Raw genomic sequence first — 19,151 nt, 5'->3', positions numbered from 1 at the left:
GTTCAAATGGAATACTGTCAATATTTAAATGCTTTGTTTGTATGTTATAAGATGTATAAATGGTGAACTTATACTGTTAAATTATTATTGTTTGTTGAAATACCAATTTTTGCAACGTCAATCTAGAATTCTCTACCATAATGTAAATATTTATTTGAATTAGTGATGTTCAAATGACCCACATATCTAAAACTGCAGGAATCTTTAAAATTTCATAAAATCATGAATATTGAAACCAACAAGCTAAACTTCTTCTACAGTACTAGGTTTCTCACAGTGCACCAATCTTCTTTTTGTGATATGGTGTCTTTGTGTTACAATTTCAAGGAGATCTTTACTACACTCTTACTCAAATTATTATTTTTTAATAGTGTAAGAAGCAATTTTCTGGTGCAACCTACAACAAATTACACCAGTGGCCAAAATATTGAAAAAAAATTGAAATTAATCTGACCACATCGATATAACATATAATAAAGAACTCTATCAGCCACTAAGTCAATTATATATTAAGTTATACGTTTTGCACAATTTTAAGGTTCAGGTCTCACTAACCAATTCTAATGTTTCCATTACTTTACATGTTAAAAAAGTAATTTTCAAAGTTTCACTGTGAATTCCCAGGACAAATGACATCTTAAAGTTGCATACCATTGCTAAGCTTGGAAAATAAGGCTTCTAAAATCATTATGCTAATGGTATGATGATTGTAGAAATTCTTCACAAAATTTATTTGAATAAATAATACTGAAAACCCACATTTTTACCTTTTCTGCTGGAGGAAAATTACTCACACATGTAAAAAATATTCATACACTTTTGTAGTTAATTACATATATGATTTTAAAGTACACGTTCTCAGCTCTATTTTGACTACTTTTAATCATAATACACACAAGTAATGCACTTACAATGCATATGTCTAGGTTCAGTGTATTTTTGGTACTACATAGGGGGTGGCCATTTTGGTTAGGGAGACCTCATTGTCCAGGTTTTTTATCTCCCCATATTTCTGACTACCGGTTTTCTATTTTTGATATTTGTACACACCAACTGTTTTATGTTTAGTTCAAAGATTTCAATCACAGTATTTAGGATTTCATTTCTATAACACATGATTAAATATCATAAAAAGCTTGAGTATGGGTCACTAAAAAAAATAAAAAGAATTCTTGTGTAGATGCAGTACTGAAATAGTGGCATTGGTACACATATGGTGAAATAATTTGCATGACAGACACATTAAGAAATTTATTCGGTATTTGAGTATCACACTGTTTCACAAACCATCATAAGTTCATAAGGATTTTTGTTTGATAGAAACATCAGCTGCTTTTTACCTTCATCTGTTCTTCCTGTGAAAAAAAAAATAGACATTTCACCTGTAGTGTTCAATCATTGTGAGCAGCACTCCTTTAATTATAACTGTTGCAATAAAAAAATGGAGAAAGATAATACGGTTTTCACAGATACCTACAAATCTAAATTTTTTAATTAAAAAAGGCCATAATTCCAGAAATGTACATGTGTAATGCCAAAAATGAAACTTGACCTATATTTTACACAATATGGTACATAGTGTTAAAAGTTCTTGAAACATTACTCCTAAACTTTAAGCATGGTTGATGGGAATGGACAAGAGGATCATTCAACACCACCAATTTGTAAAGAGGATACCGGTATATGAAATGGAAATAGAAAGATAACCCCCTAAATCAATTGATAGGATTAGGTGTCACAACTATAGATATGGGCACAAATATTTGTAAACTTTGACTAGTAGATCACCAGGGGCAGGTCCAAGATTTCAGGTTGGGGAGCATGAATAGAATTAGAGCAAACTGATGCAAGAAGATTACTAGGGTAGAATTTAAAAAAAAAATTAGTGGGGGAGGGATATTAACCCATATGTATCTGTGCCCTGATCACTTTTTTTATATAAATTAAATACCATTTAAATTCTATTTTAGCAAAACAATCAGTTTTAATGGAAATTTCTATGGAAATAGGTGGAATACAATTGCATTAAATCACATGAAACTACTGTCTCTCCTTCTATTCTGTGGTTCAAGTTCAAGAACTAAGAAATAAAGCTTCTTCCCATGAAGAAAAGCTCTGTACCAAAAAATTACACTCTTCAATGTTTGAGGTATGGTAGAACAGACAGAAGAAAAACTTTACATGTCTGTATAAAAATAGTAATTGCATTTTGATTTTTCCCTTAATCAAGACATCAGTCCTCTTTTTTTCATTATTCATTTTTGAACCGATAAAACAAAATCATGATTTAAGATGCTTCTGCTTACCTTTTGGTTTAATAATCCAGTTCCTTTCTACATAATAATCTAGCATGCTAAGAGCTTCTTTATCTGAATATTCAGGTACATGGATTGGAATGAATGGGTCCAATGCTCTAAAACCCTGTAAAAATTATCATCTCAAATTATCAGTATATATGTAAAACCTGATACAATTTAATCTTGCCAGGAAATGAAGAAATTTTAAAATGACCAGTGCTTCTACATAAATTGATGACTCTGCCTTTGTTGCAATCCCTAATAAGATACTTCTCAAGGTAAAGATTGATATAATAGTCGACACCTGAAAGTTGCATTTCAAATTTAATACAGCTACTTAACAGATGGTATCAGCAACACATGCTTTCGTTACCACTGAATGGTTGGCAGAAAAAATGATGGCATGCATAAATATTTTTCATAATTCTATAAATAAAGTAACAAATGTATGAAAATTCTCTGAGTCACTTCACTTCATTTGTATTTGAATGGTACATTACATGTCTGTATAAAAAATAGTAATTGCATTTTGATTTTTCCCTTAATCAGACATCAGTCCTCTTTTTTTCAACATTCATTTTTGAACCAACATTTTTGCTGTGCGAAGGCATGTGTACCGTTAATTTAATATGGAATCAACTAATCAGTTACAGGTGGCTGTACATCGGCTAAAATTGATGCACACCTGTCAATTAATTTTCAATAAACAATTAGGAGACAGATAGACAGGATGTTTAGACACAAATAAAAACCAGGCAGACTGTAATTCATAAGGGTTGACAATTTTTTAATTCTAATATTGGATAATACTCATCAGTCCTGAACAAAATTTGTTGGTCAATGACAAACTCAATGACCGTATACTATAATATATCCCATCTAGAAAGACAGGCATTAAAAGACTCTTCCTCACACATGAATGACCTTTGAGATCTTTGAGGTTTTGGATTAAAATGAAGTTAGCCACAAATTTTCCTTGTGATATTATGTTATTTTCTTTGATGGCAACTACATGTGTATAAGACATTCATTGACTGCTAAACTTCTAAGAAGTAATTTTATACCCTAATTTAATATAAAGATTTCATTATGATTCAATAATTTAAAAATTGTAGAAATAGTTATCCTGGATTTTAATTTTACTTACCTCATCACCTAAGAGGAAATTAGGTGTCTCTATATTTTTTCTTTCTTCTGCCAACAATATATTTGAATCCACAGTAGAGACGCATACTGCATTAACCTACAATATAAATAACCCAGAATAGCAATAGTTCCTCAGATAAATAAGCAAGAAGTACAATGTTACAGTTATGAAATTAGAATCCACATAAAAGTTAAAAACTGATGACTGTTTTATTCATAAGATGCTTACATGTATGACTATTTTCATCTGTGTTTAATTTCCACCGCAGACATGCACCTGTCCACAGTCAGAAGATTTTGGTCATTAATGTGTCGTTATGTTATTATTTGATTTTTACTTTATTTTGAAGAAGTATCATTGTTCTGTTACCGCGGATTTCATTACTTTTGTTATCAGGGCCTTTCTGACAGGTGTTGTTTACACTTGTTGAAGACCTAATGGTAATCCCTGTAAGTATTTACTATGTATATTTTATCAAGGTTATACAATGGTGCATTTGTTCAATTTCACCATATCTGTTCCTTTTTTCTACTGAGTAAAAAGTTCTGTTTGCAGTGTTAATGTTGACATCGTTGCAATAACAAATGATTAAACTTTACTACCAAATAATCTACTTTAATACCATATATTTCAATTTTTAATGTGCTGTAATATATATGACAAAAATTCTAAATATGCTTAGCTTCATTGAACAATCTAATTAAATCTAGATCTGTCACTTGTTTCCTGTTAAGTGAGCAAGTGTGAGATCTAATACTATTTTAGACTGCTTCATTGAAATGACCCTTCTTAAAATGACCCCTTATAGAAATATTAAGGTAAAAATAAAATTTGGATTAAACACGTTGCATACTCATACTTTTAGAAGTAAAAAAAATATAAGAATATAACTGCTTTACAGTAAATCATAATTATGTATAAGCTGATGAAAGTAATTTATACTGTTCTATTTGTGCAGTCAAAATGCATTGACTATTTATTTGCAAGTGATATACAGCCACTGACTGAATATTACTTTCTGTTGTGACATCACAAAGTGTAATCAAAGGAACCAAGATTCTGGCGGAAATCAAAAGAATGTAATCAAAGACCAGACATGGAAAACAGACTAGAACAACAAAGAACATAAAATAACCAAAATAATACATACAAAGTAACAAAAGTAAATGAGCAACTCAAAATCTACTCAAAACTGGGAGCATGGACCAGGTGCACCTGAAGGGTAAGTGTCCTCTGCTTTTCTAGAAACACCAACCGAGTTGCTCATAAAAGATCAAGTCCAGGATAGACGAAAGAAGAAAGGAAAGCTATGACACCTTGAACAAATCAGTTTTCATGGTGCAGATGGACACACCATAACGATCCATGAGTTCATGATGACAAATATAAAACTTCTCTAGTGATGACTTCAATCTTGTAGCAAACATAACCCTGTTCCAGAAGCCTATTTCTTAGAGTAACAAACATAATAGCCAGAGAAGTACTTAAAGTTTTTGTTGCCTTTGTTCCTGTTGACTAAACTTCTAATAGTATATAGATCTATACAATTACCCTGAAGTTCAATAATTTTGTTACATGCATTGCACATATAAAACTGCCTATGGTAGAGTTATTCTTGGTGTACAAAAATTAACCAAACAAACAATGTTTTTTTTTATGGTCTACATATGCCATATTTTTACACAATAATAGTCTTTTCTGTATTCAGGTCTGTATGGTTTAAGAAAACCATATTTCATCTCCCACTAAAATAAACCAAATCATACCAAATCAAGAAAGATAACTCTTGCAAAGTACCAATTAAATACACAATCTATATATTTTTTATCTTGAAAGTGCAACAACCAAATGACAAACTTTGACTGGTTATTTGGTCAGTAACTGATGCTGAGTTAGAAATAAAAGTGCATACGGTGGGTTTTTGACATGAATGAATCATCTCCTGTCTGACTGGTATAAAAAATGATACTTAAGTGAACATCAGTTCAGTTGACTAACCATAAGACTTACCATATCAGGTTCTAAGAACATCTTCAAGTTTTGTACTAAGCTTACATCATCAACAGGTAGCTATTTAAAAGATAAAAAATTACTGTTTTGTATGTAAATCTATTATTCCAATTTACCATACATGTACACCAAATAAAAACTTGTTTTTTACAACAACATTTTAATTACGTGATAAAAAGAAAATTTTGATTCCAAACTTTGAATTTTTTTTAATAAACATTATGCAGGGAATATTGTAATTTAAACGTTAATGCACACTGATTCAATGTGAATGAAATAATTCAAATTGAATGCAAATTACAAATGAATGCTTCATGAAACTAATTTCAAAACTGCCATATTTTTATAAAAACATGAAATACACTGTATATATGCTCTGAAACATAAATGGCAGAAAATAGTTCTGTCCACTGTTTTTTTGGGGTTTTTTTTTTCGGAAATGATGTACATAGCTTGGAAGTAATTGTTTAATCTTTGAATGCAAACACACAGTGCTTGGGAAACATGTTCCCGCTGTTCAAGACAAAGCATATAACAAAGTATTTATTTGAGTGCTTATAGCTCCATCCCTTATAGGCAAAGCCTAAAATCATTTTATTCAATCTTACATATACTGCTTTTTCTTTAGCCTGTTGGGTATCCTTGAATGCTTTCTTTGTAGTTTTCATGCGAGTTGCCCTGTAGAATCCATTAATACCATCTACTGCTAAAAGAACTTTAATTCTGAAAAGAAAATTGTGCAAACTTTAATAGTAAAGTTAGGTCATCTATAACTGAAGAAAATTGGATACAAAGTAATGTAACCATGGAAATTTTTGTGTGGGGTAAAGTTCTCTACAGTTGCTGTCACAAAATACCCATGAGAATTTACATGTTAAACTCACTGAAGACATTAGACAGAAAAATTTACACCCACACAAAATGCTTGACCCAAAAAATCTAGAAAAATACACACACCCACTAAAATAAATATTTATGATTACAATGATTGATATTGACAAGATTAAAAGATTGCATATAAATTATCTCTTTTTTTAAGACTATAACATTTCTTACAAAGCAAAACTTCATATAGAGTAAGAAATCTTTCTCAATATTAAAAAAAATAAGTTAAATCACTAAGCTTAAGACCACATAAATTTGAAATCATGATATGTGCAAGAAAAAGATTTCGGTCTCAAACCTTAGCAAAATGCTTTATTGTGAATTTAAGTGAAAATAGATAATCAGTTGACTGAAGATAATATCAAGCAAAAACTGTTGGTAAAACATGTTGTCTAATGGATGACAATAACTATAGAATAAGGTTTTAAAGAAAGCATGAAAATTTGCTACCAGAAAATAAATACCTAAACAAATAAAAAAGGACAGATATTTATAAAATATTTATATAGAAAAAATACTTTTGATCCTTTGCCAACTGCTTTACTTCTTTAAATATAGCTCCAACAACATCATCTGCAAACTTGACTCTGGCCATTCCCTATTGATAGAAATTAAACATTACAATTAATTGTTCACTTATACCATAAAACAAATACTTTTCAAAAGTAATCATTTTTACACCACAAAAATCAATTGTACCAAATATATTTACTTAACATTCTACTGAAATACAAATACAAACATGAACATGTAAGTACCAGGGTATCCCTTACAAACATCAGAAATGCCTGTGCTGGTAAGGGACTTCAAGGGTGACTTCTACCTGACTTCTACCAGACAAATGTAACTGATATCATAGTTAAAACATAAAGACCAATGAATTTCTCTGAAACACTGTGAAAGTACTAATGTTCATGGAGTACCATTTTTTTGAGGATTTCATGGGTAAGGTAAAACACAAATTTCAATTTCCAACAAAAACGATTATTCACTTAAATTGTATGACAGAATCATCAAAACCCTGTATTTGAGAATCCACCAACTTGTGCTTTTCCCCTAAGCCACGAAAATTTATACCCACGAATATATAAGTGCTTTCACAGTAAATATTCTGATATTTACATTTGCAAAAAAAAAAAACAACTTCTGTTTGAATGCTTCTTGCATCAAGTAACAACCAATGAAAAATTCAGTAAAGCAAAGATCAACTTAGAACAACATAACTGATTACTGGACTTCTGACATTTTGATAAATCAGACTCATCAAAGGGGTCTAGTATGTCTGAGCTATAAATGAATGAAAATCTGAATTTTCTTAATTTTGATTGACTTACAAATTCCACAAGCTCCTTCAATGATGTACCAATTTCAGATGATTCTCTCTTTGTCCACTGATATCTAAACTGAGTCTAAAAATTCAACAATGAATTATTGTTGTACACCACAAATGTAAAATCTAACGGTAACATTTCATATTAAAAGAAACCAAAACAAAAAATTGTGCAAATTAAAAAAAAAGATTAAATGCTGAGCAATCCAACTTTTTACAAAGTCAAAAATGTATCAAAGACACAAATGGCTGGGTTGGTGTAAAGTACTGTTTGTAGCATGAACTGTTTCTATCATTTATTTTGGAAAAAATTCTTATTTGACTGGAAATGTTGAAAAATACAGAAAGTCGGTAAACAGGAAAAGAAGTGTGATAAGACTTGAAATCGTATCCCAAAATATGGGACATCACAGTGAAGTTGCTTACCAAATATCCAAGGGCTGTGATTTATAGTTTTTGAGAAAAATGTTACAAAAATATTTGAGCCTCCAGCCCAACTGACATTCACCATTCTATTAGCTTATTTGCACAAGTGCAACAAGCCCCAAAAGTATAAAAACTCTATCTAGGATTGCATTGGACAGTTTTTCACTGTTTGGTTGTTGTCTCTATCAAACATTCTCTGTTTTCATTACCAATTCATTTAAATGAAGCTGCAAACTAAACTTCAAATCATTCCAATCAAAGGATGTCCAAAGTTTTGTAACTTAAAATTTCACTTTCATTTAAAAAATTTTATGCTTTACTGTACGTCAGCATCCATCAGCTACCATATTTGCTAACAAAACATGCCCAAGTACAATGAAGCAAAATTTGAAAAAAAAACTCTATCACCACTTATACATTTCAATAACACAAAAAATTATGCAGGATCCTTTGGATTTTTTTTTGAGAAACCTTTCTTGGATTTGAAAAACTATCACTTCCTTACTTGGTATTTTTCTAAAATTGATCCATTCTGTAGTAACAACTGCTCTAAAAAATCTTTAGCCTCCACAGGCATGTCTATACGCCCAGGCTTAAAGGAAGAATTCTGAATCTCTGTGTACCACTGCGTCCAAAGTTGCGCTGTTTAAGATTAAAATTATATAATTAGGGTTCTTAATGAGAGTCTAGATGAGACACAGTTTCATAAAATGAGGCATGAATACTCTCTAATATTCAAATATTTAGGAAAAAATACTGATATATGTATTTTAATCCAAATCTATCGTATAAAAGTTCTCTTGAAAAAAAAATTAAAAAACTAATATTCAAATATATCATAGATGCACAGTGAACTTTGATGTGTTCAGTGTAAGTTAGTAAACTTTCAGATGCACATTGTTGCAAGTTACAGTTTAAGAGTGCAGAACTTAAAGATTCCCTACTCTGTGATAGTACGACAGAATGACCCAACTCTTAGACCTATTACAGACTAAGGCAATGCATATAAAAACGAAAGTGACTGAGTTTTAATTTGGGCTCCCAAAAAAAATACATTCCTGCTTCCCTACCTACCCTACGTTTTTAAGCTTCCCCCAAACTTTTATGAATCTTTGGCTCAAGTAATTTCAAAGTCTAGATTGTTTTTCCAATACCTCAATGTAAAATGCTTTTGAAAAATAAAATAATTTCCCTACCTACCTGTACTTACCCCATTTTTTCTTGTTGGTAGCAGGAAACAAAGAATATTATCATTTTTTTTGTTGGCCTTATAAGAGTTAATTTTAATTCAAAAATTCCAAATTTTTTTTTTACTTTTCAAGACCTTGACTGAGAATATTATTTATGTTACCATGACAACACATAAGTCTATTATACTTACGCCATGGAGTCCTAATAATAAACCAGTTGTTGATGCTAGCATAATGTAAAACATGTAAAAGAGTCAAACTTTTCCCAGATCCAGGCTTTCCATCTATTTATTGTTAAAGAAATGAGTGTGATTTTCCATAATAGGGGTCAGTCAAAATAAGGAATCTAAAAGATAAAATTTACCCAGTACACATTCCTCTTATTTAACCAGTAGTTTCAATACATGTAATGTAAAATATAGCATGGCAAAATGTTATACAAATAAAGACTGCATTGGTGGCAGGGGCTGGTCCAGGTGAGGGCGTAATGGGTGTATGATCCTCATTTCAAAGAAAAGACTGCATTGGTGGGAGGGACTGGTCCAGGTGAGGGCGTAATGGGTGTACGATCCTCTTTTGAAAGAAAAGACTGCATTGGTGGCAGGGGCTGGTCCAGGTGAGGGCGTAATGGGTGTATGATCCTCTTTTCAAAGAAAAGACTGCATTGGAGGCAGGGGCTGGTCCAGGTGAGGGCGTAATGGGTGTACGATCCTCTTTTCAAAGAAAAAAAAGCAACTATCTTAATCTGCTAAATATTATACTGAATATGATAATTTATCATATTCATTCATTAAACATGTCATAATCTGGTTTCTTTTATACTGATTCTCGTAATTACGCCTCCTCTTCATAAAATCCTGGATCCGCCCATGGGAGGTTGCTGCATGAGTATATGTCACTGAAAAGTGATTGACGCAGGAAAATATAAGCAGGCAAGACAAAATATTACATTTTTTAAACGTAGCTTATATTCTGTCAAGCATGCCAATATGTTAAGTATCAAGTATATTCACATTAAAATGACAAGTTCATCACCTTTTAAATAAAATGAAAAAAATCTGTCAGATTCTTAAGAGAATATGATTTTGTAATTAAGTAGCTGTCTTTGTAAGAATCATACAAAATCTGAAAAATGTGATACACCTCAAAAAAGGCTACATATATTTATTTTTGTAATTAAGTTGGGTCTATATTACGAAATGTGTAATTATTCAACCAAATCTGCCTGCTCTTAAGAGATAATCAGCATTGAAAATCCAATAGATTCTATTGTATTTGAGTGTCATTTACAGAGCTATCTCCCTTACTTTTGAATTCTACAGTGCATTCTATACAATTTTTATCTCCTATGAGCACAGGTTATATGAAAAACCAAATGTTAATTTATGTTTACTAAAGCATTTTAAACAAGATATCAAAAATAAAAAAAATGTAGGCTTTCCAACCATGTATCACATTTTGCATGATTCTTAGCTGGAGTGCTACTTAAGAAGTAATACCAGTAAAATGACATGTTCAATATTTTTCTACATTTACTTCTTTAAAATACATTATAGAAAATATTAGTAAATACATTAAAAATATTTAATCTAATTGAATTCCCTCCTATTCAATGCATGTGACATAATAATCTTGATTCAGGCACATCAACATACAAGAATGATGCAACAACTTCATATAAATTTGCATAAAAATTTTCCGAATAGGTTTACAAGCTTTAGAACACATGTAAAACAGTTAAGTAGGATTATATCATTTTTAAGGAGATAGACCTAGGGTATGGGAAACAACTCTTAAAAAATCACTGGAACGTTTGTATTCAGCATTTTACATCAATGTAACTTAGATTGATTTCAATCTGTGTCAAATGAAAGCTTGATAGGATTTGGTGAAATTGAATATGACACAAACATATCACTGACTTCATGAGTTATGTCCCTTACCCTAGGTCTACCTCCTTAAAGCATACGGCAATATGGTTATTTTGCTTCCTGCAGCACTACATATGGTGCCATTTTGTGAAAAGTTTCATCAAAGTCCACTGAACAGTTTAGAAGGAGTTGAACTCACAAGGTGATTCCTATAAACTCTTCAAAAAGTTGTCTGCAGGGGTAAATCAGATGTATTAGCATGTCGTTTTTGAATTTATTATGGAAAAATTGATATTTGTGATTTGCTTTTTTTTTTGGTTGTTTGGTTTTAATCTAAAAAGTAAATGAATGGTAATGAAATGTGTAATAAATACAATAATGCACAAACTTTCAGTAAATTCAGTGAAAATTTAACGACATGACAACAATAAAATGACTTTGGTTATTGCTTTACACATTCAAAAAATAAATGAAAAGGATACATAATACAACTTTAGGAATTGGCAGAGTGAGGTCTAAATTCTTCAGGAGGTGAATCACTTCTAAGGCTGGTTTACGCACCATAATGCAGGCTTCTTGAAATGTGTAGAACTAAAAACATATACATTATATTATTAATTAGGCCAAAAAATAATATTTGTGTTTCCTATTAAAATTTTGAAAAAAATATGGTCAATAGGTGGGAATATTTTTGTTTATCATTTCAAAAAATTATTTTTATTATTGGAAAAAAATATTTTTTAAATAAAATGTTAATAAATTTAGCATCACATGTACATCTTAGTTTTATTTTACAACTTCAGTTTTTTTTTTCATTACGACCAGTTACATGTCCAAGGTCTGAAATAAAGGTCCAAAGAAAAAAAGTAATAATCCAAGGTAAAATCGAGGACTATTACAGTTTTCCAAGATCCATTGCAACTGATTGAGGACATATAATTGGTCTGTTAAGAAAAAAAATCCATAAGTTTTTAATACATTTATTAACCAGTCATTTAGAACCATTTGTTACAAGTAAACCAGTACATGAAATTTGAACTGATTGCTTAGTTCAAAATTAAAATGGCAAATTATTTCTGTTTATTATCTATATATAGGTACATAAATTGTTTATGTATCATTTTAATAGAAGTATAAATTACAAATTAAGATTGATTTCCTTTTCTTACACTTGTTGTTTTCACCTGATGATGACTATTATTATCTTACATTATCCAATTTTTTAGAATGTCATTATGGACTGGTTTGAACAGCTGTAAGTTAGTACCTTTCACGGTACCTTTTCACCTTTTAGCAAACTGACTAAAATTGTCAAAATAAATTCTACAAAATATTTACTTTGTGCTGAAGTACTTAGTGCACCACTTAACATAAGTAAAAAAATCTGAAAAACCCAAAATTTTTCATATACCCTTTTTGCTTTAAAATCGACAAATTTCATACCCTCCAAAATAACTAGACATACGATATTGCTTTTGTACATTGACATACTCAATTAAGCCACTTTAACATATTCTCACAATAATAATACAATGTACTACAAGTACTTTCATAGTAATTCTTACCTGTTTTCTGAAACGTCTGTAAGTTTTATCATATGACAATCTTAGAAAATCATCTTTGTTTATTGTGTACAACAACCCTTCATGTCTCATTGAATGGTTGTTCTGAAAAGTAACATGTCATCAAAGTTTTAACATACAAGTATACATACACCATTGAAGTACATGTTGAAGTATATTAAGTAAATTCTTAATAGAAAAAGGGAGTCAAACTTGCTTAGATTTTCCATTGGCTGAACAATTCTGCCGCAATAATTAGGGTTATGTCACAAGATACTTTTCACCATTAAAACACTGTGCCAGGTTAATGGCTGTAATACAATATACTAGTAATCTGAATGGAATATGTTAAATGATTTTCAAAAAACATGTTATTTATTTTTTAAAGATTCCAACACATATATAGTTTTCTAAGGAAGCAACAGTACTTCTAAGAATTTTTATGTGTCAAAGAGTCGTTTGGCCCTAAATTTTTAGCAGAAATGGATAGGAAAATGGTTCCATATATGCCATGGAATATTATTTCAAAAGAAACCTTTTAACTGGAGTGCAGATCTAGAAATTCAAAAAGGGGGGGGGGGGGTTAGATCAAGACTTGAACAAAAATGGGGACAGATGATCACTTTCTCATTTATTGTCTAAATTTTGGTAACAACATTCAAAATTTTCCAATAAAATGAGGTAATTGAATTCCTAAGCATCAGACACCAAAAAAATGTTAAAAGATAGGATAATAAAGGATGGATTGTTTTCACTGTGAGGAAAACTAAAAGAGACCACTTGAATTATTCTGAATGCACCAAAATTAAAACATGCATATTTTGGTAGAAAGCAGTCGAAATATTCCAAATCACAGTATATAATCATATGAAAGACTTAAAATTTTTCTTAACAGATGGTTTAAAACCCACCTTTTGAAAATTTCAAATAGAAGACCATGGTCTAGGTAGCTGTTTTTGGTGTATTACATGTAAATTTTACTGAAATTTTTGTACTTGGCTATTTAAAGATTGATGCATTTTGTATCAGTGTCAATACATTGCATCTAGAGGAGTTGCAATTGTTGATGCAATATTAAGTCCTCCAAATTATTTTCTTTGTTCTCAGTCATTTTTTTTTTTTGGGAACTCCAAGCATGAAGGATGCATCTTTTTACTTTCTAAGTGTCCCAAAAAAACTGTAAGGATGATTTTTACATGAGAGATGGCTGATTGTGCCTTTTTTTAATTTATTTTTCAATAATTATTACTTTACAACAAAAATAGGGTACAATGCACTTCTAAGTGATATGAGGGGGGTCCTCAGAACCAAAATATTGTCTACAAATTTTACCAAAAAAAACAAATATTCATCCATTCAAACACATTTACAGTAAATAGTAATGACACTATTTCATATGTTAATAAACACCAGAGAAATTATTAATGAACTACAACATCTAGAACAATAAGAACTAGAGCAGCGATGACTGGAGTGGTGATATTCAATAGCTTTTAAAACATTTTAACTAGACATAGCTTGACATTTGATTATGTATCCATTAAAGCTATTCGAGTTATTAATGAGTTGGTATTCAAAATTGAAGATGTATTTTTTTCAATAATTGAATAGAAATTTTTCTTGTTTTCTTCATTTTATTAGTGAAATCTTGCTTAAATCTTCTATATGCTGGACAATGCATGAAAAAGTGCACTTCATCTTCTATTTGTGAAGCACATGTATTGCATGTGATGCAAATATGATTTATTTAAGGATATTGTTATAACGTCCCCCCCTCATTAGCAAGAGAGTGAGCACTTATCCTAAATTTACAAATTTTGGACCTGTCTGCTTTCAATTTACACATGTCAACATAAAAAGGTCAATGGTTCAACTTTTAAATGATACTACAAAAATATTAAGTTGACCTTATCTGAAGTGATTATACTTACTGGGTTTGACTCATCTGTCTTAAAAACATGCAAACTGGGAACAACCACCTTCCTTTCTATTGGTTTGTCATTGTTGTATCCTAGATTTACATTTGATTGCAGATATCTGCAGCAACAGACTGTACACTGTTTTACCAGTTTTGATTGGAGAAAGCCTTCAAAGAAAGTAAAAGAATAAAGAATAGGTAAACATACAAGGTACTGTAGTTTGAAGGTTTTAGAATTTATACAGTTTCTAGCCTTGTTAGAGAAGTATATAGATGAAAACTAGGCATAGTATAAACTCAGTTCTGAAGTCCCAGATTATCTGATAATGGTAATCATTTTGTTAAGGAACAACAGATGGAAGAAAGATCACAACTGAAGGCAGCTAGGGGTAAAAAATACCATCAGGTACCCATACTTGACGCGATTACAAACCAATGAAATGTAGTCAATGGTTACTAAGTGTAATCAGTCTAAAATGAACACTTATCAAAAAGCCTGAATTTTAGGCATCTGAAAAGACAAATGCATATGCAGTTCAAAACACATATACATCTTAATAATAATTCATATATTTTAAATATAATTCTAATTAACTTGTTAAAAATTTATCAATTAAAACATTGATAATTTAGGTTTCCTTGCTGTGGTATATCATTTTCGGATATTGTACCCTCACTATCCTGTGTATAGTGTGCATTTATGTATTGTGCACAGTGCAATTTTGAAGGTCTAAAAGATGTGAAAAAAAGTTTTTTAGACTTCAGTTGCTGTAAAAGTTTGTAAGACACAAAAATTGATATTTTGCACTTGATCGGTCAATTTATTTACCTTGACGCAGTATTTCCTATGAAAATGTGAAGGAAAGAAACTTCTATGCAGACTAAAACATCATGTAAACATCAGTAGCTACATAAATTGGATAATTCTAATTTCGAAGCATGATAAAATTGACACAGGATGTATGAAATGGCTTCTAAAACAAAATCAAGTCGGGAAAATCGGACATTTCCGGTTTTGGTTGTAACTCAAATTTCACAATTTTTCATTTAAAAACATACTTTAAGAAGGAAAATTATAAGAAACAATCAAAATAAGTATCAGAATAATCATTTTCAGCTGTAAGGAGGTTTGACAAAAAAGGCATTAGTTACTTTTTGGTTTTTAGTTGTTTCATATTAATTTCTAACTATGCTTTATAAGGAAATATAGTACAACCTTTGTTTGAAACATGTTATTAAGTCATTTGAACTTGATTTGAAGAAAATATCACTAAACATTTAATACTTAAAGATGTATTTGATGATTGGATAAAACTTCTGTCAGTAACATTTCAGTTCCGCTTTGTTTGTTTACATTACGCAATGTCTTTTCACATACCGAAATCTTTAATTTCATGGCCAACTCTTATGTATTGATGTATAATCTACACCCCCATGTTCTGGAAATGATTTCTATGTAAAAATGTGCACATAATACACACCTAAATACGGTAGTTCTGTATTATGTGTCATAACTTTAAAACATGTATTTCATGTATACTCAGTCACTAAAACTGCCATGCATGCTATGTATCTACATAGTAAGGCACTGGCAAGTAAGATGGTAGAGTTCCCACATCTCATTAGACCTCTTATATATGTTATATTCTGGGTGTGGCTGTATTTGTATACCGTTGCAGATCTTCTACTATCTTACCCAATACCATCAGAGGTTGTCCTGTTCAGTTACATCATGTGTAAATGTTCATGGTCTAGATTTACTTAAGAGGAAGTATCACTCGGTTTACAAAAGCTATATATTTTTTTCTACAGCCTAGTTGGCCGAGTGGTCAAAAGCATTAGACTTAGTGCAGGCAGTGTTGCCATAGATGTCAGAGAAGAGAAGGGGGTTCCAGTCCCACTGAGGGAGCGAGCAAATTAGCCTCACAAATTTGCAACCTACCATCAATTCCAAAGTTGGGTTAAAAACCCCCATGGCAATTTTCAAAAGTTGGCAGGTATGGCATAGACTTGACATATATATATATATATATATATATATATATATATATATATATATATATATATATATATATATATATATATATATATATATATATATATATATATATATATATATATATATGTATATGTATATGTGTGTGTGTGTGTGTGTGTGTATTTGTATACTTGAATAATTTGCTTTTTTTCTTTTGATGTAATTTTATCTGTTGTTTCAAATTTCAAATACACCAATTCTTCTTCTTCTATTGCAATTAAATATTCCCTGCTGACTAAGTACTGCTAATGCAAATGCCTGTAATTTTATTATTTGTCCAAAAGAAATGCAGCTTAATCACAAGCAATGCCTTTTCCATATTATTCAACGTTACTTTTCGGGGGCCTTGCCCGTAGTCGCAAAGTTATTACCTTAATCATTAATGTAATTCAATAACGTCATAAGAATTTGCTGATTAAAACTGACATTATTTAAGTTCATCAATATACCTTTAAGAGGATATCGTAAATGAGTGTTCACTAGGTTTAAAGACATTTTAGCAGTATGTCCTTTATCTTTCTTTATTTTTTATGGGCGCAGACATCTTGGAATATCGGTGGTCACTTCGTCCCTATCCTTTCGCCACTTCGGTGCGTCATTGAATCGGGACCTTTTATATAAATATCAGTGGCGGATCCAGGGGACCGGGGACCCGCCCCCTTAGAAAATTGCAATTTAAAAAAAATGTTGAAAAATTGGGCATGCCCCCAAACCCCTCTAGCAAATTTGGATCACTTCATGATCCTCACTAGTGATCCTGTCAAGAATTTTTTGGGGACCCCTTACCTAAAACTTTGGATCCGCCACTGAATATTGCTCTCTTAAGATAGAAAACTGCCTAATTGAAGACGGTTATAATATCGCAAGGCAGCTAAACTCCCACTAATAAAACTCCTATGATTTATATTTACTTTGTTTTAGTTTTAGTTTTTCGGCTGTAAAGAGTAATCAAGGGAACCAAAATTCGAAGGGAAATCAATAGATTTAAAGCACTAGATAGGGAAAACAGATATACACAACAATAACAAAATGAAATCACCAAATTAACACCTACAAAAGAACAAAGGCCGATGAACAACCCAGAGTCCACTAAAAACTGGTAGCATTGACCACAGATGGATCGGTAGGGTAAACTTGTTTTTCGATAGAAACACCCGCCAGGTTGCTCATCCGTCCGGGGTAGACGAAAGAGAAAAGGAAACTATGACACGGTGAACAAACTGTGCAGATGGATACACTATAGTTCCATGATCCATGACTTCATGATGACGACCATCAAACTTGTGACTAAATCTTGTAGCATCATGTAGCCCTGTTCAAGAAGCCTTGTTGTAAGAAGTCTAGCATGGTACAAAAAGGCCGCGTAGTTTCGACAAGCTGTTGCTAACGTATGGGTTGTCGTAGATATGAAAAACTCCATGATTCGTAGGTGACGTGTTGATATTTTAAACTCTGTAAATAAACTGTATAAAGGCATGTCGTTCCTTACGGCGTGAAGAGATGTCGAGAAAGATCAATTTTATACGGAGATTATACACTATTCGCAACGATGTGTATTTGGTGGCGGGTTCATATGTAACTAGTGCTTTGCTCGTTTTTTACCAGGACATGTATAACGATAACCAGGACTATTATGGCAATTTAAATACTGGATTCTGTGCGTTTTATAATGTATTCGGCATCCTACACATGCATGACAGTTGCTTCAATCTGTAAAGTTCAAGCATATTTGCGGTACTCCAGACACCAGGGGTTTGGATACAATAGAAAGAAAATGTGCTGTACGGATGTTGCCACAGGTGTAAGGAAAGTTGATAATACGGAATGAAAAGTCATCGCGTTTGTCGTATAGTTCCTTTTCCAACGATTTCCAAGTGTAAATCAATATATGCACTTGAATATATGGGGCTCACTTCATAGTGTCTGCATAGTGTACTGTATCCCATGTTCTTTGGGGTAGATGCGATGTGTAAAACCCCCGATGCTATGATTGTACTGAGTCATTTTTACAGCGAAAACTGAGATAAAATGATCTGACAGCACGATGTTCCTTCTTTTGGATAATATCAGTAATCTAACAGTCGGCTTAAAATTTGTTTTGGGACATTTTTCGGATTTGTTTTGTGTCTTGCGTTTCTGTTTTATTTTTTTATTAATTTAAATCGGAGAGCAGTCGCTAGAGTCTTTTGATTTGCAAAGCCTTTTAATAACTGCAATTATCTTACACTACCACAGGAAAATAGTCCCATTGGCATACCCCATTAAGGTTCAAATGCAGTAACTTAGGTCCACTTCATAGGTATTTCTAATCATATCATATTGAAGGAGGTAGGCCTACTGTAATTAGGAACACAACTCTTACAAATCATTGGAACATTTGTATTCAGCATTTTACATCAATATCGTGTAAGCATCAAAGTAACTTGGATTAATTTTATCATTAGTACGTGGGCTGAGATAGCCCCCGTGCACCCCCA

The 19,151-nt window shown here is 31.6% G+C and overlaps 1 protein-coding gene across 1 annotated transcript; it reads right to left on the bottom strand.

The window, feature by feature from the left end:
• Positions 1–1,236: 1,236 nt before the first annotated feature.
• Positions 1,237–17,253, bottom strand: LOC148621448 (small ribosomal subunit protein mS29-like). Its single transcript, XM_088575857.1, has 13 exons — positions 17,124–17,253; positions 14,650–14,804; positions 12,722–12,823; positions 11,639–11,747; positions 9,477–9,569; positions 8,601–8,737; positions 7,674–7,748; positions 6,858–6,937; positions 6,063–6,177; positions 5,455–5,514; positions 3,445–3,540; positions 2,307–2,421; positions 1,237–1,355 (listed from the first exon to the last, which is right to left on the bottom strand). Exons 1-13 carry the CDS (start codon positions 17,167–17,169, stop codon positions 1,270–1,272), a joined length of 1,269 nt encoding a protein of 422 aa, XP_088431983.1. The 5' UTR covers positions 17,170–17,253; the 3' UTR covers positions 1,237–1,269.
• Between the last annotated feature and the right edge of the window lie 1,898 nt (positions 17,254–19,151).

The sequence above is a fragment of the Perna viridis genome, chromosome 3, assembly GCF_037379345.1.
Source record: "Perna viridis isolate PV_CMFRI_1.1 ecotype Kerala chromosome 3, ASM3737934v1, whole genome shotgun sequence".
NCBI lineage: Eukaryota > Metazoa > Mollusca > Bivalvia > Mytilida > Mytilidae > Perna > Perna viridis.
The sequence above is the reverse complement of the archived record's forward strand: the minus strand, read 5'-3'. Positions and strand labels throughout refer to the sequence as shown.

What these genes read in the sequence shown, in the direction of transcription:
- LOC148621448 (XM_088575857.1), bottom strand. Translation starts at nt 17,169, where the DNA reads ATGTCTTTAAACCTAGTGAACACTCATTTACGATATCCTCTTAAAG. An exon ending in CAGTTGGCAAAGGATCAAAA is followed by an intron (nt 6,178 to 6,857) that starts GTATTTTTTCTA and finishes TTTTCTTTTCAG; the next exon opens with AATTAAAGTTCTTTTAGCAG. An exon ending in ATTTCCTCTTAGGTGATGAG is followed by an intron (nt 2,422 to 3,444) that starts GTAAGTAAAATT and finishes TAATTTTTACAG; the next exon opens with GGTTTTAGAGCATTGGACCC.